The 24,232-nt window shown below is 37.7% G+C and overlaps 3 protein-coding genes and 1 non-coding gene across 6 annotated transcripts; 2 read left to right on the top strand and 2 right to left on the bottom strand.

Annotated features, from left to right (window-relative positions):
• Positions 1-235: 235 nt before the first annotated feature.
• LOC147852303 (trehalose-phosphate phosphatase B-like) lies at positions 236-3,795 on the top strand. Of its 2 annotated transcripts, none has more exons than XM_087334174.1 (11): positions 236-354; positions 1,261-1,401; positions 1,585-1,656; positions 1,804-1,926; positions 2,009-2,065; positions 2,214-2,315; positions 2,510-2,587; positions 2,691-2,760; positions 2,865-2,935; positions 3,032-3,124; positions 3,230-3,795. In XM_087334174.1, the coding sequence occupies exons 1-11, from the start codon at positions 337-339 to the stop codon at positions 3,296-3,298; spliced, it is 894 nt and encodes a 297-aa protein (XP_087190300.1). In that variant the 5' UTR covers positions 236-336; the 3' UTR covers positions 3,299-3,795. The 2 variants fall into 2 exon arrangements, with proteins under 2 accessions (XP_087190300.1, XP_087190299.1); XM_087334173.1 differs by lacking the exon at positions 236-354 and adding an exon at positions 730-1,125.
• Positions 3,796-4,589: 794 nt separating this feature from the next.
• TRNAM-CAU (transfer RNA methionine (anticodon CAU)) lies at positions 4,590-4,661 on the top strand. Its single transcript has one exon. It is a non-coding gene; the product is annotated as a tRNA-Met (tRNA).
• A 2,071-nt stretch (positions 4,662-6,732) lies between these two features.
• LOC147852301 (RNA-binding protein-like RNA recognition motif protein) lies at positions 6,733-9,547 on the bottom strand. Of its 2 annotated transcripts, XM_087334484.1 has the most exons (5): positions 9,485-9,547; positions 8,420-8,501; positions 7,321-7,447; positions 7,181-7,211; positions 6,733-7,096 (listed from the first exon to the last, which is right to left on the bottom strand). In XM_087334484.1, exons 2-5 carry the CDS (start codon positions 8,476-8,478, stop codon positions 6,942-6,944), a joined length of 372 nt encoding a protein of 123 aa, XP_087190610.1. In that variant the 5' UTR covers positions 8,479-8,501; positions 9,485-9,547; the 3' UTR covers positions 6,733-6,941. The 2 variants fall into 2 exon arrangements, with proteins under 2 accessions (XP_087190610.1, XP_087190609.1); XM_087334483.1 differs by having other exon boundaries at positions 6,733-7,211.
• A 12,192-nt stretch (positions 9,548-21,739) lies between these two features.
• LOC147852300 (putative methyltransferase At1g29790) lies at positions 21,740-23,454 on the bottom strand. Its single transcript, XM_087333757.1, has 2 exons — positions 23,096-23,454; positions 21,740-23,047 (listed from the first exon to the last, which is right to left on the bottom strand). The coding sequence occupies exons 1-2, from the start codon at positions 23,227-23,229 to the stop codon at positions 21,793-21,795; spliced, it is 1,389 nt and encodes a 462-aa protein (XP_087189883.1). The 5' UTR covers positions 23,230-23,454; the 3' UTR covers positions 21,740-21,792.
• Positions 23,455-24,232: the final 778 nt, after the last annotated feature.

The following is a 24,232-nucleotide window of genomic DNA, read 5'->3' as shown; positions in this document are numbered from 1 at the left end:
TCTCCTCTGAACAGAAAACAGATCGATCACACGTTAATGAAAATCCTGAATGCCCCAAAGAGCAGACATTGGGTTTCTATAAAAATGATTATGTATATGCCTCCCCTCCTCTGCTTTTACCCATCAATCTCATTCGTCATGGGAAAACAAATTCTCCTTTTGATTTGGTGGTCTGTATACTTCCTTTCTTCTTTCCTTTTTTTTTTAAACTCACCTTTTCCTTCTTTCCATGGATTTTCACACCATTATGAAGAGGAAAGCAGAATTTCCTGTCGAATAAGGAGAAGAGAAGAATAAGACCCAATTTGCCCATGTCTCTAAAGGACCAAACAACACATGATGATAGGTCAAAAGGTAACTCTGTTTTTTTTCTTTCTTTTGGTCTTTTTTTTTTGGGGTTTTTCACACACATGCTCTTTGAAAAGCATTGCTTCGTCAAACCTGCTGCCTTTCATTTTTATTTTTATTTTTATTTTTTTGCTTCTGACAAAGAATGAAGTGCCCATGAACATTGGAATGAGGTTTTGAATTTGCCCATTCCCTTTTTCCCATACCCAGAAGATTTCCTTTGTCAGAAATAATGTTGATTTCCATGGCCCTCTGTTCTTACCTTAACTGGGTATGGGTTCTCCACACACACACATGTATGCATGTATATATAAAGAGAGAGACATTTATGTAGACTTAGCTTTCCTATAATACTTAGAACTTCAGGCCTCCATACTTAAATCCCCTTAGTATTTTACTCTTGTCCCTTTTTGTGAGGTAATTTGCCCACAACAGTTCCCTAGCATATTATCAAAAACCTCCTTCCATTTCAAGGCCACATTACTTCCCATGGCCCTCGTACAACCTCCAAAACCTAGCTCAAACATTACAGAGATTCCCATAGTTGCTGCTGCCGTGTCGATGATCCGATGCACACACATTGGCGGTACTTATACTACCACTAATGTGAGCTCATCATGGAATAGTAGTGAGAATGGTTACAATAATATTGCTCATGATTGGCTTAAGGCCATGAGGGATTTGTCCCCTCCCAGAATGATGAGACATGATAGGAAAGCCGAACCCCTTGACAAATCTGATAGTGATGCCGCCGAGATAGAATACAGAGCATGGATGGTTGGTTTCTTATCTGTCTGTCTGTCACTTATCCTGTGATTTTGATACAAATAAGAAACACTAGTTGTTTTTTCTTTTCTCATGGTCTCATCAAGTTTCAGCTCTTAATAATTCTGCTTTATCTTTCTTTTGTAGTTAAAATATCCATCGGCTCTTGACAAGTTCGACGAAATCATTAATGCTGCTGCAGGGAAAAAAATTGCCATCTTCTTAGACTATGATGGGACTCTGTCTCCCATTGTCAAAGATCCTGAACGAGCGTTTATGTCAGCTGAGGTGTCCTTTCTTTTCCATTTGTTCTTTTGTTTTGTATACATCATGAAGAAAAGGATACCATCATACATATGTTATATGTTTGAGAAATGAACCATGATTCCTTGATTTATATATATATATATATATTTCTGTTAATTAAGTTAACAATCATGTGTTTTTGGTTACTGATTTATTCAAAAACAGATGCGAGCCATGGTGAAGGATGCAGCGACACTATTCCCAACATCTATCATTACAGGGAGAAGTAGAGAAAAGGTAATGGTAATAATGATCAATACATTATTTATCAAAAATTTCAATATATATACCTTTATATTTGGATTTTAGGCTAGTATTATCTAGTAAGTTGTCTTATACAATCAGAACTGAGACTAACGGATTCAAATATATGTGTATCCATAGGTCTATGATTTTGTTCAATTGCCAGAGCTCTATTATGCCGGGAGTCATGGCATGGACATTATGGGTCCAGCCGAGAGTTGTAATGGTTTCAAAGCACATGGTACTAAAGCTAAGGATAAGAAGGTACTACTAATGATTAACCATTGATTGACTGAATGAATAAATGAATGAGTGAATGAGTGATTCAATGGTTGTGAATCTATAGGGAAATGAAATGGTCTTGTTCCAACCAGCTAGTGAGTTCACATCAATAATGGACGAGGTAATTTTACTAACAATTTTTTGTTGTCAAAGTCTAATGCATTATAAGTAGGAAACGCCCCATCTTTGGCTTGTGACAATCATTTTGATCTTGTTATTTCATTCACACAACATATTAACCCTTGGTGTCACATTGTTGCTGTATATAGGTTTTCAACTTACTGAACGAGGGTGCTCGACAAATACCTGGAGCAAATGTTGAGCATAACAAGTTTTGTATAAGCGTCCATTTCCGATGCGTTAAAGAAGAGGTAAAGAAACCTCCATTACATCTTTAACCGTGTTTATTAACACTCTAAACAAATCGATTTACCTTCCAAAAGACATCCATTCCTGACAAAACCATCTTTGTATTCATGAGAATGGGCCTAATATTGTTTCGGGTAGAGGGAATTTTGTATTATATATAATGCTCTAATGAGATGTTTCCTGTTGTTTCCAACAGAATTGGCTTGCACTGGCAGAACAAGTCCAACACGTGTTGAACTCATATCCAAATCTACGACTAACACAGGGACGAAAGGTAGGATCGAAGAGAGCTTGGATGTTTCTGTGAGGAAATTTAATCTGTCAAAATTCACTTGCAAATGGATCAAATGACAATATCTGTGTTTTGTGCTTAGTAGATATTGGAAGTTCGTCCATCGATTGCATGGAACAAAGGAAAGGCTCTCGATTACTTGCTTCGAGCTCTTGGTAAGCAAATATTACAAATGCCTAATATCTTCTCAGGATGATTAGCAGTTCATTCCTCAAAAAATTTACCTTAAAAAAATGTGTTCTTGCTTACCTTTTTTAAGGACTCGGAAACCGAAGTGATGTCTTTCCGATCTATATTGGGGATGATCGAACGGACGAAGATGCATTCAAGGTTTTGTAGAGGCTAAATATGTGATTAAAGACTCCCATTCCAAAACCAAAATCTAATGTTTATTGCATCATATTATATATATATATATATATATAGGTCATTACCAGGAGCAATCGTGGCCTTGGTATATTGGTCTCGAATACAGCAAAAGAAACCAATGCTATGTGTTCACTTCGTGATCCGACAGAGGTACTTCAAATTTTCAAAAAAGTAGCCACTGTGAAATTGCCCAAAAAAAAGAAAAAGAAAACTATTACGGTTAGTGTCTTAATCTTGACTTATGCAACATGGCAGGTCTTGGAATTCTTGAGGAATTTGGTGAAATGGAGACGTAGGCGGACAAATCGAGTGACATGCTTGTAGAAGCATGGCTTGTGTTTGAATGTAGTGTCCTAGACATGGATGGACGTCATCCTCCATATTTCGCACATGCAAAAGACTTTCGCAATCGTACATTTTAGTTCCCTCTCACATGATTATACATAACCTCTTGACATTTTAACGCAACTACCTAAGGTTTGGTCATTTGAAACTTTCATATAGAGCTTCCCTTGATCCCTTGTAGAAAGTCTCGATGGTCACCTCATCAAAGATAATATATATAGGCTACAGGTAGGTTTAGAACAAAAACTTCACAAACACATGTCAAAAAAGAAGAAGCAAATTAGGCTGGATAATTTGTAATTGCTTAAGTACAGTGTCAGTTAAGAAAATGTCCATGTGATTCATGGACCCAACAAACATTTGTAATGACTTATGGGTTATGGTTCGCGTTACGTCACCAATCAAAAGGTTCTTCTTGTACATGACTTTCTCACCATGTAGTTAGAACTTGTAATATAACTACCTTTCTTGTAGAGGTAATGGTGAAATCTCTTGACATTTGTCTGCAAATAGTTTTCATGGCTTAGTGACTTAAGACACTACTAACATGACATTTATTAACCTCCAAACGATCAATATTGTAGTAGTTCCTACCCATACTTTATAGATAATCTTCAAAGACATCATACACATGTATGGTTGTGATGTTGGCCCTGCCATAGTTCTCACATTCTTCTTGCCTTATGAAATATTTTCTTTCCCAAACAAAAAGTTGGTAAATGTTTGAGATTGCCTTCCCAAGAATTAGTCTATTTCCTTTGAATAATTTCACTTGATTAAGAATTTACAATGAGCACCTTGGTGGATGCATTTTTTCTATGTAAAATATGTAATGACATGTTCGAAACCATGCATGCTAGGGCATGTCCCCCACCTTTCTTAAGAAGAAGAGATGGTTCAATTCTTACCAACAACCAAAGAAAGAAAAAAGAACATGATGGGGTTTGGAGTTCAATTCTTGGCACAAAACTCTGGAGTAGTCAAGATGATCATGGAGGGAGAGAGAGAGTGTGAGAAGCAATCAATGTTTTATGTCCTATCTATTTTAGCTCCAAATCCTCAAGTAAGTAGCACACGCTACAGATCAGATCAATCTTCACGATCACAGAGAATATCTCTGTCGAAGGTCTGTTTCTGTTTGATACCTGAATCCCTTCTTAGCATACCAAGCACGATTCAAGACTTAAAAAGAGTATAGAGAATGGGGTTTCAAAATGCACAGAAAAATAGCAGTAATTATAGAAATCTAATAAGCTTCGTTTCAATCAAGATCAGAGTGGCGCAGCGGAAGCGTGGTGGGCCCATAACCCACAGGTCCGAGGATCGAAACCTCGCTCTGATACATTTTGTTTTATATGCAAACGTATAGTTTACTATTATTATGCAGATCTCTAGTTTACCCTTTGCTTATGTGTAGACTTCACATAAATTTGTGGTGTTAAGTCTCTATATAATTCTTTTTCCACTTTCAACTATCTATCCTTAATGAAGTCCAACACACACACACACACACACACACACACACGTCTTAGCGGCAAAGAGCCAACAATCTATAATTGACCTTGGTTGATTCGCAACCAACCACCACCAACACACCCTTACTTTGGTACAACCCTTGGTTGTTTAACAATAGACATGGACGACTGCAACAACCTTGGCTAACCATGATGAGCTCCTACACTAATCGAAGTGGACAACGTTAGTAATTGTCATTCAAAGGCCAAGTGTCCTCTACGAGGACAACCTCGCGACGATCGCCAAATGAGCTCCTTCAACTCCTACTTGACCACCAGGGACATTCTCTTACCTTGCTAAACGTGTTTGGGGGTGTTTTTTGTTTGCCCATTTAGCTTGTTTTTCCACCTTAACATTGTAAAGGGGAAGATGCAATAACATGGAGGATATGAATGCACCGTATAGTTTGGTGAGAATATGATAAATTATAATGGTCCTATATCTATTTGGGTCAATGGGGTATAGGGTCTACAATGTTCATAGTCAATTGTGATGGAAAACCCTCCATGATAGCATGGTTGAGGAGTAGAGTTAGAAAAGGAGCTAGGCACTCTCGACCAATGTTCATGGTCAATTGTGATGGAAAACCTTCCATGAGAGCATGGTTGAGGAGTAGAGTTAGAAAAGGAGCTAGACACTCTTGAGCATATATGATGTGCTCAACCCGCAACGGACAACAAAAGATAGTTAGGAATACACAGAGTAAGGGAGAGAAAGAGACCGAGTGAGCAAACAATCAAAACTTCTATTACAAAATGACTCAAGTGTATACAATTATGCTTAGAGAGCACTTTTTATACAAGCCCTGGGAGAGGGCTGACAAATACTAACAAGTACTTGAATGCTCATTAACTAAGCTCTGATACTGACTCCAAAAATATTCCTATTACTAATAGGAGTATTGGTCCTAACAACCTACCGGCTGCATGCCAATCTGGCCTAGCCAATCGGCCTTCCTTCAGTCCAACTTCCAGCTTCTTCAGCTGATTCGGCCCATGTTGAGCTTTCTCATTCAACAACCTAAGTACACACAAATGATGTGGTGTTGAAATACAGATTCCTATAATTCTAATCAATCTAAGAAAACTCACTATGTTGCTAAAATATGTTGCTAAAAGCTTACAATGAAAGGAGAAAAAATCTCATTTTGTTTCAACACATGTTGCATCAAAATGTTATAGAAGATAAAGAAATATTTTTGAAAACTAAACAATTTTCAAATGCAACAATAAGTACAAGTAAAGAGTGAGACCAACAAATGTATTGGTGTTCAATAAGAAAGCTCCATATTTGAACATCATACCTTTTAATTAGCATGAATATCTACGCAAACGTAAGTATACCATACCCATAGGGTTAGTATGCTACGTTAGGAAACCAAACATGAGATGTCTTTGCATTTTCATTACTCTAAGATGAGAGGTACATATATGCATATCACAAATGTGCAAAAGAACAGTCATTAAAAAAATTAAATGCATGTAAGGTCGAGTCATAAGCAGCATGAATCAGAATTTTTGAAAATGAGTAACCATGCAATGATTGTATCATGCCAATAGAATGGTTTATTCAAATACACATAATCTTAATAAACCAGGTTTAGTTAACAGATTAGTACATTCTTGAACCAATCTAAGATAAAATATCGTGTCACTAATAATTATTTATTTTGTTGCAATACATCATCAAATGAATGTGTAGATGAGAAAATGATTTTCAAATTGAACATGGGTATGTGTTCAATGCTCTCAATTTGGGAGATTTGTATGATACATGGGCACTAAGAAAGAATACTACTACAGGTTCTAACAAGATTGACAAGCCTATGGATTTGATGTATAAGCATTGAACTATTCACAACTTAAATTGTGTATATAAAATATTTGAAGATATACATAAGAGTCAAAAACTGCAAAATTAGTTACACATCTTGAGGAAATTGGACACAGATTTACCTGACTTTGTCACTCAGAAAGCTTCTGGTTGATATTCTACAATTGTTAAGGGCATTTGAGTTCAATTTTGTTTATGTGAAGAATCATAGTATTAATAAAATGCAAACTCATCAAACCCAATGTCAGTCCAACCCATTGCCAGAGTCATTATATCAATCCCCCATCTTCATACGCTTTGACTTTACTCTTTCATTCTCTTGGTTATCTTCTTGCTCCATAGCTTTTAGTTTGTTTTTTATGGCAATGATCTTTGCATTTCTTGTGGTTTGGGAAGGGAGTGAAGTCGGAAAAGATTTGCCTGATGAAACTTTTACAGGATGAGGTGTCCTGATGTCAGATTCCTTCTCATCAACAAAACGAACTACTAATGGTCTTCCAAATGCAAGCTTACCATCCATGCTTTGCTTAGCCTTCTCAGCTTCCTAAATTCAAAAGAGCAAAAAGCAAAGGACATGTTCTGACCTTGGAAGAAGAAGTGACTTAAAAAAAGGGAAAATGCAATGTCCATTGCAAAGGGTAAGTTGTTCTAACCTCTCTTTTATGGAACTCTACGAAAGCAAAACCACGTGGCTCCCCTCGTTTGGGCCCATGTGTATGCCACATATATTCTTCGGAAAGAATCTTGCCAAATTGTGAAAATAGTTTAATGATGTAGTACCTACATTACAACGCATGGCAAGGTAAACAAAAAAGATAACTCCATAGATGATGCGGAAAAGGCATGAAGAGATTTAGGGGCATAAAGAGAGAAATAAATGTGCTTGAGAAAAATACACCAGGAAATAACAAATAAAACTAAATCAGATTAAAAAGCACATGAAAATGCATTGAGATTGCTATGTTTGCTCATAGGACCACTCTACCTCCTTGTTTGTGAGCATTTTAATTTGTTCATTTCATTACCAAAAGGCCATTTTTATAACTATATAGATCCCAATACAAAGGCCTAATTTTAATTCCATATATTTGATGTTGATACTTCAGCTAAGATTGGTTAAGATTCACATTTTGATACCTCTTGAATATAATAAGCAATCTCCATACCAGAGACTGTGTCAATGGAGTATTTAGGGCAAGATTACATTAAGATCTACACCTACAAGGACTGGCCACCACTCTTTCACATTATGATACAGCAGTACAAATATCCTTTTCTTACTTTAGATTCACTCAAAATTGTCACGAATAATAATCAGAAAAACTCTGAAAAACTGTGAGAGCTTTTCCTTATTTCCCAAATGCATCCAGCTTTATTTATTTCTCGAAATATCATTAATCAATCCCTGTAAGATATGTGCTATTTGAGCAAAACTGTAGGGCTCGTTTGTCCTTGTTTCCTCAATTATACCTGTGTTCCTGAGAAATTTTATGGACAGTTCATCCTCGTTTCTTCTCTTCCAGGGTTTATGTAGGTATTTAGGGAAGTAATGAAAACTCAGGGCAGTAGGAAAATAAAGAAGAATTTGAAGCTATTCGGAGTTATTCCCATAGCAATAATATTTCTTTACAAGAATAACGACACATACCAGATGTCAATCATTTCTTGAACAAATAAATACTATAATTTCGAAAGGCTTGATTGTTAAACCAGTCCACAAGTTGGTATATTTTCATCACAAAAAATACTCACTCTGTAACCCGATGATCTAGGTTCCCAACATACAGCTTGTTGTCCCGCCTTTCCTCCATTCAACCATTCTTTAACCTCTTACCTATAAGTGATATATTTGATTATAAAAATTTGGTCATAAAAAATGACCATCAACACTTGGGAATGAATTTTTGAATTTGTTAAAAAAATATCAAAAAGGAATGCTCGATTGGGTATGCTTTTATCCTAATATGACCAGAAGGTGTTCACATTCATCAAATATAGCTCTCATAAAGAGCCAATATGTTCATTAAATATCTTATGTGTAGCTCAACAACAATATGACATGTTGTATTAGATTATCATGTAAAGTCTCTAACATGGAAACAAACATGTGGAAACCCTTATCTTTGTGGAATACCAAAACGTCTACAAGTATATTAATGCATATGTAGACGTTGAATATACCACCTCACGGCACCCAATACATGGTAGAATAGGCATTTTTCACTAGACAATCCTTCAAATTTGAGAACCAGACAAACAAGAAACAGCAAAAGTACAAGAATTAAAGATCCATTATTTATTTTTCTAGTTTTTCCATGTGAAGGAGGAGCATGTTGGTTGTTTCATTCATCAAAGACCATACTATGATTATTGTCTTTCGATTTTATTCCATTTCATTCCCTCAAAGGCATTTGATTGCTTCATCTTCTGTCTTGCTCCTTCTTCTCTATCTCCAGCAAAAACAATTCGTGAATCTCTTTCTCCTTTCTACTCTTTCTCAAGAAAGAGATTTCTTACTCCTTTCTACTCTTTCTACTCTTTCTTCTTCTTCTTTTTATTCTTTTCGTCATCAAACTATGTCTATTCAAGCTTTACTCATGTTCTCATCCTTGGATTTTTCGTTCTACGCAAAAGGGTGGACTTTCTTCTTCTTCTTCTTCTTTGTTAGTCTTCATCATCTTCATCCTCCATTCAAAGGTATGTATTTGTTCTTCAATTAAGGATATGTCATCTTTTCCTTTTTCTTTTCCTTCAATGTCTCTCTCTCTCTCTCTCTCTCTCTCTCTCTTTGAGAAAAGATGGCTTAAGATGGCTTACCTGCACCGCAGTGGCTTGCCTTCGTACGAACTCTGCTTCGGAGAGTCTCTCGCTCTCTCTCTCTCTCTCTGTTCAAGTCTATTTATACTCTCCTAAAGCATGAGGTTGGTTTCACACTAGGTCAATGAATAGATAGATAGATAGATAGATATACATAGATGGATGGATGGATGGATGGATAGATAGATAGCTAGATATCTTTTTAACGTCCACGGGAGACCTATTGTGACCTGTGAAACAAATCCTAGCCCTCCACTGGCAATTCTGAAGTTGGCTTCTCTCAAATTTATGACTTTGATGCTGTGTTGCAAACCACCAAAGCCTATGAATGGACAAAGAGAGGCATATTTCCAAGGATATGTCCTTCCCCGTACACTAAATCTCAATCGAAAAACCAAGTTTTATTGTATTAGGGAGTTCACTGGTGAATGTTCATTTGGACATATGCGAAAGCCCATGTGGGAGAAGGTGACACTCACCATAGACGGGACATATATCTAAGGATATGCCTTCCCTTGTAGACAAAATCTCATCCAAGAAAGAAGATATATATATATATATATGGGATCTTACAAGTGAATGCCCACATGGGACAAATGCAAGGTGATACTCACCATAGATAATACATATTTGGCCTCCTAATAATATTGTATCGATTCCTAGTACGCGGACAGGCACATGCCTAGGGTCTACTTGAAAAGATTTATTTTTTAATTGCATCTTTGGACTCCTAAAAATATTGTATGGGTTCTTAATACTTGGATGGGCACATGCCTAGGGTCTACTTGAAAAGATTTATTTTTTAATTGCATCTTTGGACTCCTAAAAATATTGTATGGGTTCTTAATACTTGGATGGGCACATGCCTAGGGACTACTCCAAAATGTTTAATTTTTCAATTGCATCTTTTGGTTTTGCATATGACCTTGAGAAACCCCCAAGCACAACAAGGGCATACGAAGTGACTCAACTTGTGAAACAACATGGTAGGTAGCAAGTTGGTGGTTACTAAATAATAGAAGATCACTTACTTCCCACCACTCACATTTGAGATCTCTTTTCCCATAATTCTATATCCCAACAAAACATTCTCTCCCCATCACAAATTGGATGCGGACACCCATTAGCAACATTCTCATGCAAAACACCAACTTATTGCTTGCCATGAATATTAGTTTAGAGCACATTTGAGAGATTTTTCAATTGGGCAACTTGGCCAACCGTTGGTTTTGAAGTTTCTTAGTTTACTCTCTCTAGAATAGAAAACCATCATTGTGTTAAGTCTGTTTTCAAATTTTAGGTGTGGATTTTAGGAAGGATGGGCTTGACAAGGATTTTTGGGCCTAATGAGAGCTTCATATCCACACATGCATTTCATACACCTCATGAGATATGGGCTTGAAAACGTGTTGTTTTTTTCATACTCAAGAAGTAGAGTTCCATAATCAATTAGTCTTTGACAAGTGGCCTGCATACCAACGCCATTTTGGAAAAAGAAAAAGGCCAAAATCGGAAGGGCACAAAAGAGACATGGATGATGGGCGATAAAATTCGAACACCACCACTAGACAAGCAAAAATATTACATTTCACGTAAAAGTGAGTAGCGACTTGATGTTCAAGAATTTTACCAATGCATGTTGCAGTCAAGAATGCACATTATGATTGTGCTTGAGAAATTTGTGTGGGGTTTAAGTTTGGTTTACAATGTGTGGAAAGCATAATCGAATGTGATGAAAGGAAGAGCATTGTATCAATGTGTGATACTCAAACTCTTGAACTTGTTTTGGGCAATGTTTGCATAGTAAACTCTCATCACTTGTGCACAGAGAACTGTCTCATATCATAATGTGTGTGAACTAAGTCGCAATATCAATGTATCATCTCCTCTCGAGGTTGAGGTAACATTTGCCTCTTGGTCCTTCAATGCTCTCTTGCACTAATTGCCTAAGTTAGGAATTCCTTACTCTTAACAAAAAATGGTTGGGTGCTCATTTCCTTGACACTAATGGGGTATGCCAAGTGTTGACAAATGGAGTAGGCCTAGTTGCCCAACCTAGATTTTGAAGGTTCCTCTCCATACATTAGATTTGCACCATGTTACCCGGACCCGGACAGTCAGTTTTACTGAACAAGTGGGAAAGCGTCGAAAACGGAGTCGGTTCGGATCGACTGTTCGGATCAATGACTCAGCAGTGAACAAAGAGAACTAAGTTAGTTAGATAATTTTGTAATTCTTGATAGTAAGTAGGAATAGTTCTTGATGAGAAAAGACCTTCGGTATACCTATAAAAGGGAACCGAAGGCATTGTAAGAAAGGTCGTTTATTTAGTAATATAAGTTTAAGTTAGGAATATCATGTACGGATTCTGTGTTCTTTCTATTGTCTATGTTGTTAAGTGCAAGCTTCCTAATTTATAACTAAGTAACGATCACGGTAATTACCGATTAATATAGTATAATTCCGTTCGTAAAACACAATTCCTTGTTAGAACGTTGAGTAGCGACGTTCACTCTTCTGTATCGGTAGTAGTTAGTAATTAGCCGATTAACACAGAAGAAATTTGGCACGCCCGGTTACATCTGCAATTAAGCAGAGAACAAATCGAATGGATGTCATATGAAGAGGAGACACCGGTCAGTTGTAAGCGCCCTCGTACAAGGTCAGTTACGAAGGCAGTGCAGGAAGCGTTCATTGCGCAAGAACAGCCGGAATCAAGCACAAAGTGGTCGAAACTTCCTGACTTATCCGATCAATTACCTTCAGACGAAAAACAGACGGAAGAGGTATCGTTTTTACGACATTTGGGACGATATGCCTTATACTTATTCTAAGTTCCGGGAAGGAACAGATGCGGAAGCACATGTTAGGGATTTCTTAACGACATGGGAGATTAACCATGGAGCTCAGCGATTGTCGGCAGATGCCGAAGATAAGTCAAAAATCGCTGAGTTCGTCTTATCATTAGACGGATATTCCGCCAATTGGTTTGCGTAGAACGGTCTTCAAGGATTTCCATCCTTTGAAGTGTTAACTAGTAAATTTTTACAATTATTTCATCAACAAATTCCGCAGAAGGATTTGATTGCGCAATTTTATGCGTTATATCAAGAAAAAAATGAAACAGTATCTCAATTTGTGATACGATTTCAGAACTTACAGCTTCAGATTTCAAGGCCGATTCCGGATAATGAATTAAAAGAAGTCTTTCTAGAAGCTGTAAAAGAACCATTAAGGACGACATTGAAAGTGTTCGATTTTCGAAATCAGACTATCGAACAAGTAATTGATAAAGCAATAGAAATGGGTCGACCACCGGTCAATGTTCAGAGTATGGACATGTCGGCATTACACCGTACATTACCAACAATAGAGGAGTTACAATTTCGACAAGCAGTTCAATGCACCACTTGTTTAAATACGGGGCATTCGGCAATTGAATGTACGTTAAGAACACATTGTACAATATGTCATTCAAAATTACATTCAGTAGAACAATGTGAATATAATCTGCTTAATAAAACTACGGCGTCAGTACGACAAATTTTTACTGACAATGGTTACCAAAATAACACTAATCTGTTCAATGGTTATCAAAATAATAATTTTTCACAAAATTAGCAAAATGTACAACAAAATCCGGTTCTACAGCCAAATAAGATCTTTTCACAACAAAATATGCAACCCACTCAAGTGACTCAAGCATTTCAACCAGGATTTGCTCAATCCAACCCACCATTCGTACAGAATCCGAATCAATATTTTCAACAAAATAATCAAAGTTTCCAACAAGGTAACCCACCATTTCAAGGGTTTCAACAGAACTGTCCGAATGTGCAACCGAATTCTGCATTTCAACCAAATCCGGCATTTCAACCGGGTAATATGACCTTTCAACATAATACTCAAACCGTTCCACAAAATAATCAAATGTTTCAACAGAATAATTTTCTGCCAAATCAGGAGTTCGGGATAACACAAAATGTAGCACAGCCAAATGATAATACCGAACAATTTAGGCAGAATCGGTATAAAAATAAGAGATTTTACAAACCAAAAGCTACACGTCAATACCAACAAAACCCGAGTGGTAATGAAGAGCAGCAATTTAGTAACGGCCAATTTGCACATGGAGAGACCGGTGGAACATTTGTACCCACTTGTTATATTTGTCGACAACTAGGCCATTATGCTAATCAATGTCCGGTTAAAGGAAAGGGTCCAGCAGTTAATATGGTAATACCGGAAGTTCAGCAAGTAACGACACGCAGCAAAAGCAAACAATCAGAGTGGGAAATTCAGGAAGAAGTTCGGAAGGCGGCAAAAGAATGGGTTGACGAAGCAAATCAAAGTAATGTGAATCGAATGTTACAAGACAATAATATTGACCAGAACATCGCTGTACAACAGTCATTGGGGAATAAGGAACAGGAAGAAACTTGGAAACTGTTGGCTGATTGCCAAGTGTCATTGCCACTTACGGGCTTACTTAAGTTAGTACCAAGGTTTACAGAAAAAGTGGCAGCATTAATTGCATATAAAGGTTCCGAACAAATAGCAGTACACTACAATCAGCCAAGTAATAACCCTTCGATCATGGATGAACAGAATCCGTCGATTAAGGTAATACTTTACGGGCAAGAAATCGGAAATGTGATTATAGATGGAGGCTCGGGAGTTAATGTGATTAACAAAGCTACATGTGAAAAACTAGGAATCATGGAATGGGAAGCATGTCCATTTTGGTTACGAATGGCAGATACAAGTACGGTACGACCGATTGGTTTGCTTTGACAACTGGATGTAATAATCGGGGGACACAGTTTTCAGATTTCGGTAGTAATTTTGCAGTTAGAAACGCAGGGAGCATACCCCTTGTTATTGGGGAGACCATGGTTAAAGACAGCTAATATCAAACAAAATTGGAAACAAAATGTGCTAACATTTAGGAAAGGAAAGACTAAGGTTAGGATTCCGACGCACAACAAAGTGACAACAAGCAAACAGAGTTTACCTGTACATGCAGAAGCAGTTAATATGATGGAAGGATTGGACGAGGAAGAAGAAAGTCAGTATTTCAATGATAATCAGAAAATCATCCCTCTATTTGAGGTAGATATTTTGCAAGCATTAACACCATATGTAGACTCACACGAAGAAGTGCTAATAGATGAGCAAACAATGAAAGAAATACGAATGCAACAAGAAGCTACAGATAAGGAAATGAAGGTATCGCAGAGAGTGCAAGCCTCAGCATTGGAGGAGATCGATTTGGCAGGAGTAGAGGATGGTGAAAGAAAAACAGTCTTGATTGCTAGAGATTTGGCGGAAAATGACAAACGGACATTAACAACATTACTATTACAATATAAAGATGTTTTTGCATGGTCATTTGACGATATGAAAGGTCTGGATCCCGCTTTTTGTCAACATCAAATCAATTTGCATAAAGATGCAAAGCCAGTACAACAACGCAGGTACAAGTTGAATCCGAATTATGCTATCAAAGTAAAAGAAGAAATCGATAAACTCTTAAAAGTAGGATTTATTCGACCCGTCAAAAAATCAACATGGTTGAGTCCGATAGTAGTAGTCCCGAAAAAGAATGGGAAAATTCGCGTATGTGTGGATTACAGAAAATTGAATGCAGCGACAATTACGGATGCGTTTCCGTTGCCATTCACAGATGGGATATTAGATGCAGTACCTGGACATGAAATTTATAGTTTCTTGGATGGGTTCAGTGGGTACAACCAAGTACGGATGAATCCGGAAGATCAGGAAAAGACAGCTTTTGTCACAGAATGGGGTGTCTTTGTGGCAGTAGTAATGATGTTCGGTTTAAAAACAGCTCTAGCTACATTTCAACGGGTAATACAGGAAATATTCGGGGAATATATTCCAGCTTTCATGCAGGTGTTTTTAGATGATTTTGCGGTATATAGTCGGAAAGCTGATCATTTTGAGCATTTACGGCTATGTTTAGAAAAATGTCGAAAAGGGCGTCTTAGCTTAAATCCAGCCAAATGCGCATTCGGAGTAATGAGTGGTACGTTACTTGGGCATATTGTCAGTCAAGAAGGGATTGCAGTGGACCCAGACAAAGTTAAAGCAATTATTGAGGCGACACCACCAACAAATGCTAAAGCTCTAAGTAGATTTTTGGGTCAAATTCGGTGGCACAGTTGAATGATGAGATATCTAGCAGACATTGCTATTCCGTTACACACAGCAGTACACAAAGTTCCTTTTATATGGACAAGTATAGAACAAGATGCATACGAATGTCTCAAGAAGATGCTGACAAAGGTTCCGGTAGTTCAACCACCGGACTGGAACAAACCATTTCATGTTTTCGTCGATGCGTCGGACATTGCCATAGGCAGTGCTTTAATGCAATTATCCGAACCAAACTGGTATAGGCCGGTATACTATGCCAGTAGGAAACTTTCGTCGGCCGAAAGAAACTATTCAACAACCGAAAGAGAAGCTTTGGGAATGATATATAGTGTGAACAAATTTCGACATTACCTTTTGGGTAAGAAATTTACATTTCATGTGGATCATTCGGCTCTACTGTATCTAGTTTCCAAACAAGAATTGACAGGCAAGTTAGCCAGATGGACGTTATTGCTTCAAGAGTTTGAATTCGACATTATACATCGACCAGGAGCACAGCACGCGATTGCTGACTATCTCAGTCGGCTTGAATCTGGAGAAGAAGCGGTTGGTGTTAAAGATGATTTTCCAGATACTCAATTATTTCGGGTTGAGGCAGTAAAAGCACAAGAAATGAATGAGGAAAAAGAGGATGAATGGATTTCCGAAATGACGATATTTCTATCAACAGGAATTCCGGCCGAACACATGTCGACAGATGAAAGAAAAAGAATTGCAGTACGAAGTCGAAATTTTTGTTTATTTAATGACATGTTGTATCATAAAGGAGCGGATGGAATATGGCGAAGGGCAGTACGGAAATTTGAAAAATTAGCCATATTAACAGAGTCACATTGTGGAATTGCTGGCGGTCATTACGCAGGAGAAGCAACAGCCAGAAAAATATGGAATAGCGGGTTATGGTGGCCAACGGTGATGAAAGATGCTATCGAATACTGTAAGAAATGCGATTTGTGTCAAAGAATGGGGCAACCGACCGAAAAGGATCGAATGCCTTTTCAACCGGTTTTACCTCTTGAGCCATTTCAGAAATGGGGCTTAGATTTTGTTGGCCCATTCAAACCAGCAGCTGCAAGAACCGGTAATCGATATATCATAATTGCGACTGACTATTGCACAAAATGGGTTGAAGCAAAAGCTCTCAGAGACAATACAGCAGCATCCACAGCAAAATTCCTGTATGAAAATATATGGTGTCGATTCGGTTGCCCAATAGAATTGGTAAGCGATCAAGGCACTCATTTTATTAACAAGTTAATTCACGAATTAACTAATTATTATGCCGTAGTTCATAAGAAAAGTACGCCTTACTATCCCCAAGCTAATGGATTGGCAGAATCGACAAATAAAACAATTCAAACAATTTTAAAGAAGATAGTGAATGAAAATCGTACTGATTGGGATCAAAAGTTAAATAGTGCATTATGGGCATATCGTACTTCGTACAAAACATCCATTAAATCAACACCTTTCCGAATGGCATTCGGACTTGAAGCCGTTATGCCGATCGAATTCCAAATTCCGACACTTCGTATCCAAGCGACGAATAAGTTAAATGAAATAGAATCGGAGCAGATACGCAAAGAGGCTTTATTAGTATTAGAAGAAGAACGGATTCAATCAATGTCAGCACTAGAACACAAGCAGAGACAAATCAAGGCATTCGTAAATCGACATCGAAGGAAATCGGAAGAGCAATTCGAAATTGGGAAACCGGTATTGGTTTTCCAGACGAAAATGGGACTTATGCCTGGGAAACTCCGGTATAGATGGACAGGTCCAGTATGGATAATTAATAGTAAAAATGGTACGTATCAACTGGGATCATTAACCGGAGAGGTTTTACCGAAATGGGTAAATGGATTCCGGCTTAAACCGTATTTGGGAGATATGCCGGTAAACCCGTTTATTCAAACGGAAGAGTAAAAAAAAAAAAAAAAAAAAAAAAACTAACTAACTCACTCAATAGTTCTTGTCAAATGAAGAAATAGAATCTTGCCATAACAGTCTGAATCGACTATAAATAGAAAGAGGAATTGCATGATTAATACTAATTAATTCCTACATTAATAGCAATTACTATTCTTTAGTCATAATGCATAAGTTAATATCTTTAAAGCATATTTCTGTATCTTCTGTGTCGCCAAAGCAACAGAAACGAGTGCAGATCTCGAAACATTCTGAGCCTTCGTGCCCTAGCTCGCCCAAACTCTATTTTTCTGATTTTCATCGCTACAGAAGCTGTGCAGATCTCCAACCGTCATCGTCAAGTGATTCAGAACAAGCAAACACAGAAGTCATGCCGATTCCTGTGTCTGAAGAACTGCGACTGTGGCTTTATGAGAGAAACTTACAAGGTTTCATCAAAGTAGCAGAAGCGGAACCTCATCCGCAGGCGGAAGAATTGGTACAACAATTAGACATCACCAAGGTCACCACAAAGAAAATACGAAATGCATTACAGATGCCAAGAGGAGGCTTTGAGGCAGTTAAAAAACCTTCATCAGAAGCACTCCAATCGTATTTCGGGGAATACTCACCCTCGGCAAAAGCATATCAGACTTATGGAGGTCGGGATGAGTTTTTCCATGAAGTGGCTAGATTTTTACTAGAGGTGGGATTTGTCAGTCCCCGTTTTTATTGTATGCCGAAAAAAAGGGCTGGGTTTATCATAGCCGCATACGAAAAGGAGGATTTCAACTGGCCACTATTGTCGGGGGAAGCTCTGAGAGAGCAGCTACAAGGGGTAAAAACAGGAAAACCAATGAAGCAAATTTTTGGTCGTTGGCTATCGGTATTGTTTCCGATTCAAGAATCGGAAACTCCTGTTCAGTCAAGAAGACCACCGATAGTACAAGCACCGCGAAGACACCGACAGGTAGTACATGAAGAATGGATAGAGGAAGAATCAGCACATGCCGATAATTACCGTGATCGTTACTTAGTTATAAATTAGGAAGCTTGCACTTAACAACATAGACAATAGAAAGAACACAGAATCCGTACATGATATTCCTAACTTAAACTTATATTACTAAATAAACGACCTTTCTTACAATGCCTTCGGTTCCCTTTTATAGGTATACCGAAGGTCTTTTCTCATCAAGAACTATTCCTACTTACTATCAAGAATTACAAAATTATCTAACTAACTTAGTTCTCTTTGTTCACTGCTGAGTCATTGATCCGAACAGTCGATCCGAACTGACTCCGTTTTCGACGCTTTCCCACTTGTTCGGTAAAACTGACTGTCCGGGTCTGGGTAACACACCAAAAAAATTCCCATTAATTCTCAATCCTCAAGCAATAGCAAATTTTTTTTACACTTCCGGGGCTTATCAATGTTATGTGTTTATCATCCAAAAACATTATATGGTCATCCGCTAACGCTTAAGCTACATAAGGCTCTACCAAGGTAAATTAAAGTCCAACTTACACCCATTCCCTTGCCATATTATTATTATTATTATTTCCATGAAAATATCCATTCATTAGTTATAAACAATAGTTACATGAATGTTGACCTACCGTTAAGCTTCGTTTGGTATGTTGCACTCTTCCATGGGACCCCATCCCTAAAGGATAGTATCAACACTCCACCACTCAATAACCTAATTATGTAATTGTGGTGGGAACAAGCACCACATGGGTCTTGCATTTTGTAGTGTGAGAAAAGGGCCCGTCTTCCAATAGGAGATAAATTCGAGGCATTGTAACACCACAACATCTATCTCACCTTTAATTTCATCATATAATTTAACACTGTTAGAATGGAATGAGTCACAATTGCAAACAATATTGGACTCAACGAGCATCCTCTATCTAGATTATTGATGACATGGGATGGGTTGGGCGACACAAATATTAAGAAATATGTGTGATATTAAGTCCTTCCCCAGTCCTTGCCATATTATTTAACGTTGTTAGAATGGAATGAGTCACAATTGCAAAAAGTATTGGACTCAACGAGCATCCTCTAGATTAGTGATTATATGGGACAGGTTGGGTGACGCAAATATTAAGAAATATGTGTGATATTAACTCCTTCCCCGACCCTTGCCATATTATTTAACGTTGTTAGAATGGAATGAGTTACAATTGGAAAAAGTATTGGACTCAACGGGCATCCTCTAGATTATTGATGACATGGGATGGGTTGGGTGATGCAAATATTAAGAATATATGTGTGATATTAACGCATTCCCCAATTTATCAACTAGACTAGACATTCTCTCTTTGAAGCCATTACCCTCATTACAATTCTCATAAACACCCAATTCACTTTGTCATATGCATTATCATAAATATGTGTTATTACGAACCTTAAGCAAACATTTTTTTGCAATCTTTAGGTGGAAACCACTTGTTTCAATTCAACATAGTGAGAGGTCTCTTTAGTTGTATATGTAATTTATGAAAAATTTGTGTAGACAAAGAGCTTCTTGCCATGGTGGATTCTTTTCAACAATGGCGTCATTTTTTGGAGGGTTCGTCTCAACAAATCATTGTCTATAATGATCACAAAAATCATTATTGTCATGAAGTCCTTGCCTCGTTTTGTGGACACATGCTTGTCGATAGTTGTTTACGATCTCAAAACTCTTGCAACACATTTGACATGAAAACTTGGTAAGTCCAATAAATTTTTATTTTTTATTTTTAAAAACTATCCTCCATTAGTATGAAAATTATAATGGCCTAAGGCAAGATACAAGATAATCCAACATTACAATGAATATTGTGTAGCCATGTTAACTGACCGTAGCCAATCTTTCTAGATAAAGATAAATTTTTTTTTTTTTCAAGCCAATCTTATTCATATTCGGTATCCAAGAATAATGTTTCATCCAAACAACCCCTTTCTTTCAATCTCAACATGCATCTCACGTCCCTTCAGAATTTCCTTGCATTTTTAGTTTCTTTAATTTACACGATTTGTTATTTTCTTTTCAGCTTCAGCACCAGAATTCGAATGAATCCTCCAAAATTCTCGTATCTTACCAAACTTGGTTCGTAAACATGAACTCCACAATCAATGAACTTCTCCCTAAGTAATATTGTTGCCCTACCAACGTCCATATCACCAAGTAATGTTGATGCCATGCCAAAGCCCATAGCACCAATTCCATCGTATTCAACATGTAGTGATATATCTTCTTTCACAATGATTCCTTTAATTCTTCATCCCTTGAATGAATTAACGACAACAAGGCATTAATTCTTCATCCCTCGAACGAATTAACGACAACAAGGCATTAATTACATACATCTCTAATTCAACACATTAGTGAGGGCATAGAGTTTTTGTTAATTCAACAAGACAAGGCATAGTAATGCCTACCATCCATAGAGTTTTATGTACATTTTCCATAGGCACCCCCCTCAACGCCACAACATGTTGCCATGGAGAAATTCCTCCACTAGTTGTTCCATACAATTCCACAACACCTCATAATTAGTCAGCCTCTTTTCATAAGATAATACTCTCAAAAAAAGGGTTGGTTATCTCCAAGTTTAAACCCAATTCCATAAGATGATCAAGCTCTGCATAAAATTTCATGATTACTTATGTGCATTATGATGCCTTCCTTTTGGATCATGAAAGCTCAATTAAGCATAGAATGTGAACCTTATCCAAGCTCACATTATTTAACTACTTTTGCAAGCTCCCTTTGTTCTCTCTTTAGGAGTCCTTAACTAATTCTAGTTGCATTCCATTTTTCTCTGTTTTTATAAGATGTTTATCCTCACAACCTCCTGTCTTCATAGTTTCTCTGCTTCAAATTATCCCAATTAATTCATTGTATTGTTTTCTGCCACTACATATTTTTGCATTAAAGAGAGTAATTTCTAAACCATACTACAAGGAACAAGCATTTCCACCACATAAAAAAATCATTCTTAACCAAAATCAGTGCCTCATAACAAACATTTCAAATCATTCTCAGAAAAGAAGCAATAATATTGGAGTTTCACAACAACAAAACATTTATAGGAGGTGATATTTACCAGTATCAGAAATCATGCCATGGACTTTCATGGACATGCATTTTAGTGAAAAGCACAAATAATATACATCGGAATTCCCTTGGGCGATCCGCCAAGCAAAACAATCATCACAAAAAACATCATTTCCGTGACAATGGCTTCTCTAAAACAGCAGAAAGATAGACCTCGTGGAGACGCACATCGCGGTCAAGCTTTGGGCCGATAGCCCATTTGAGTTTCTTGTAGCCGAGCTTGTTAAATAAGGGGAGATAGATTTCCTCGAGCTGAGGCTCGATGCAGAAGAAGCGATCGAGCCAGAAGATGCCACCCGGACGGAGCACTCGATCAATGTCAAAGAGAATGAACTCAAGTGTGATGGTTGGGATCCAATGACTAAGCACATGCATCGAATGGATGATATCGAGAGTGTTGTCAAAGAACGGTAGGCGTTGTGCAATGCTAAGGTATAATGGCACGACCCCTCGAAGCGCGATGAAGTTGTTGAAAGGTCCATTTAGATTGATGGAGCTTGTGATAATGGTGACATTATGCTCCATCATTCGCACCGCAAAGGTTGCAGTCCCTCCTCCTAGGTCTAGTCCAATCCGGATCGTCCCCTTCTTTATCTCCAACACCTCTTCGATCGAGTACTCGAGGTCAGTATCCCCCGTACTTCGAGTTATCCACCTTGAATTTTCAAACCCATCTAGCTCAAAACAATCAATGCAATCCTCGAACACACCTTTGTTCTTCCGCTCGATCAAGCACTTGAAGCTCTTGCATGTATAAGGTGTCCACAATATGCTCTCGTCATCGGGCATTTTCCACATGCTCTCCGGCATTGGATATGGCTCCCTGAATGCTTTAGGAGCCTTTGCAAAACATCGTCGTCTTGGCAATGGCTCACATCCATGAAGCATGAGGGATTGGGCAAGTCTTTGGTCATCATTGCAAGGGCCACCAACCTTATAATCCATGTATTTGAGTAGGTCTTTTATCACAAGCTCACATGAGTGACCTACTGGTGACACCATTGTCGAACTTGCCAATTTGAAGCTCCATCCTAATGGCAATTTCTTCTCCCCGATGTACTCGTGCAATTCTTCACTCATCATTTGTGCGTTGCGCAAGGTGATTACATTTGTGGAATTGTTCTCCTCTGGTGTCTTATGGCTTGCATTTGATGTTGATGGGGAACTCAACATTTGGAACAATTTACCATTTGCAAACAAATCACGAGTGAGCTCCAGTGCGGCTTTAAGATCTTGTCGAAGTTGGGAAACCTCGAATCGTGTTAGTTGAAGCTCCATCTCTGTGAGGTTGAGGTGGGAAAGCAAATTGGTAACATCAAAATGGTCATAAATGGATGGAGAAGTTGAGCTAGAGCCCAATGAGGTGATTGCATGGAGACCACCACTAGACTGCCAAGAGAAGCCCAATGAGGTGATTGCATGGAGACCACCACTAGACTGCCAAGAGAAGCCCAAGTAGAAACAAAACACATTGGAAGCAAGGAAAATAATAAAAATGAAGAAACAAGAATTAAGGGTTAGCTTTGAATGAGTTCTCCATGCCATTACGACAACTCCTCAAGCCTATGGTCCACTTCATTACTTATTGCCCTTCATCAATTGTGTACACTTCACTTCATGTACACAATTCCATCTCATCCCCCCCCCCCCCTAAATAAAGGAACTTTTTTAGTGTGTTGTTATCACCACGATATATCATAAACATTAGTTAATATACATGCAAGCGTAGGTAGCAAGGAATTTAATCCACACTCAATTTACAATAAATATTTCTCATTGCAATGCACGATGCTTTGTATTTGATGCCTAATTAAGCTATCATATGATTTCAACATGCATTGTCAAAACTCTTATAGGTGCTCAGAATTATGTAAACATAAATAATATTGTGTGTAGTCCTTACATTTCTTTGATGCCCAACATGAGTTTGAAATGTAAGAAGTGTATCCCTATGTGAACTACTTTATTAAATTTGATTGTTTCTTTAGGTAACCATGAAGTCTACTTGAAATCATTACATTCTTTTGGCCTACCAAGGTCAACAAGCCAACCTATACCAATAATGTCTATTAAAAATTCACACAAAAACAATCTATTAGACATGTGGAATACTTGCGTCTTTTAATGTATGTAACCATATCTAAATTGCTAAGTATATTCATTGTGCATTTAAAGTTGTCTCCAAGGACATTTTGTTTCATTTTATTATTATCATGGGAAGTTGAGCTAATGGTGTGTTTCTTTTTTCAAATAAAGCAAAGTCATCTTAGAACGCCAACCGACTCTTTTTATGATATTGTGTTTAAAGAGTATCGTGTTAGGGGGGAATGAAACTCCGAAATATTCATGATTCCCCTAACATTTTGTTATTTCATAAAGTACCCTTAGTCCATTTTTATGAAATTGTGCTATTTAAGCACTTATATGTTAGTCCATCGCCTTTTCTCGAGCCTCAATAATTGGGCGTTACCAATAAACTATGATGGGTGGATATTCCATGGTTATCTTCTCATATTATTTGAGTGTTTGAGGTCATTTTTAGTTTTCA

The sequence above is a fragment of the Azolla caroliniana genome, unplaced genomic scaffold (assembly GCF_043228905.1).
Source record: "Azolla caroliniana isolate FFs.n. ecotype wild unplaced genomic scaffold, voAzoCaro1.0.p SCAF_18, whole genome shotgun sequence".
NCBI classification, from domain to species: Eukaryota; Viridiplantae; Streptophyta; class Polypodiopsida; order Salviniales; family Salviniaceae; genus Azolla; species Azolla caroliniana.
The sequence above is the reverse complement of the archived record's forward strand: the minus strand, read 5'-3'. Positions and strand labels throughout refer to the sequence as shown.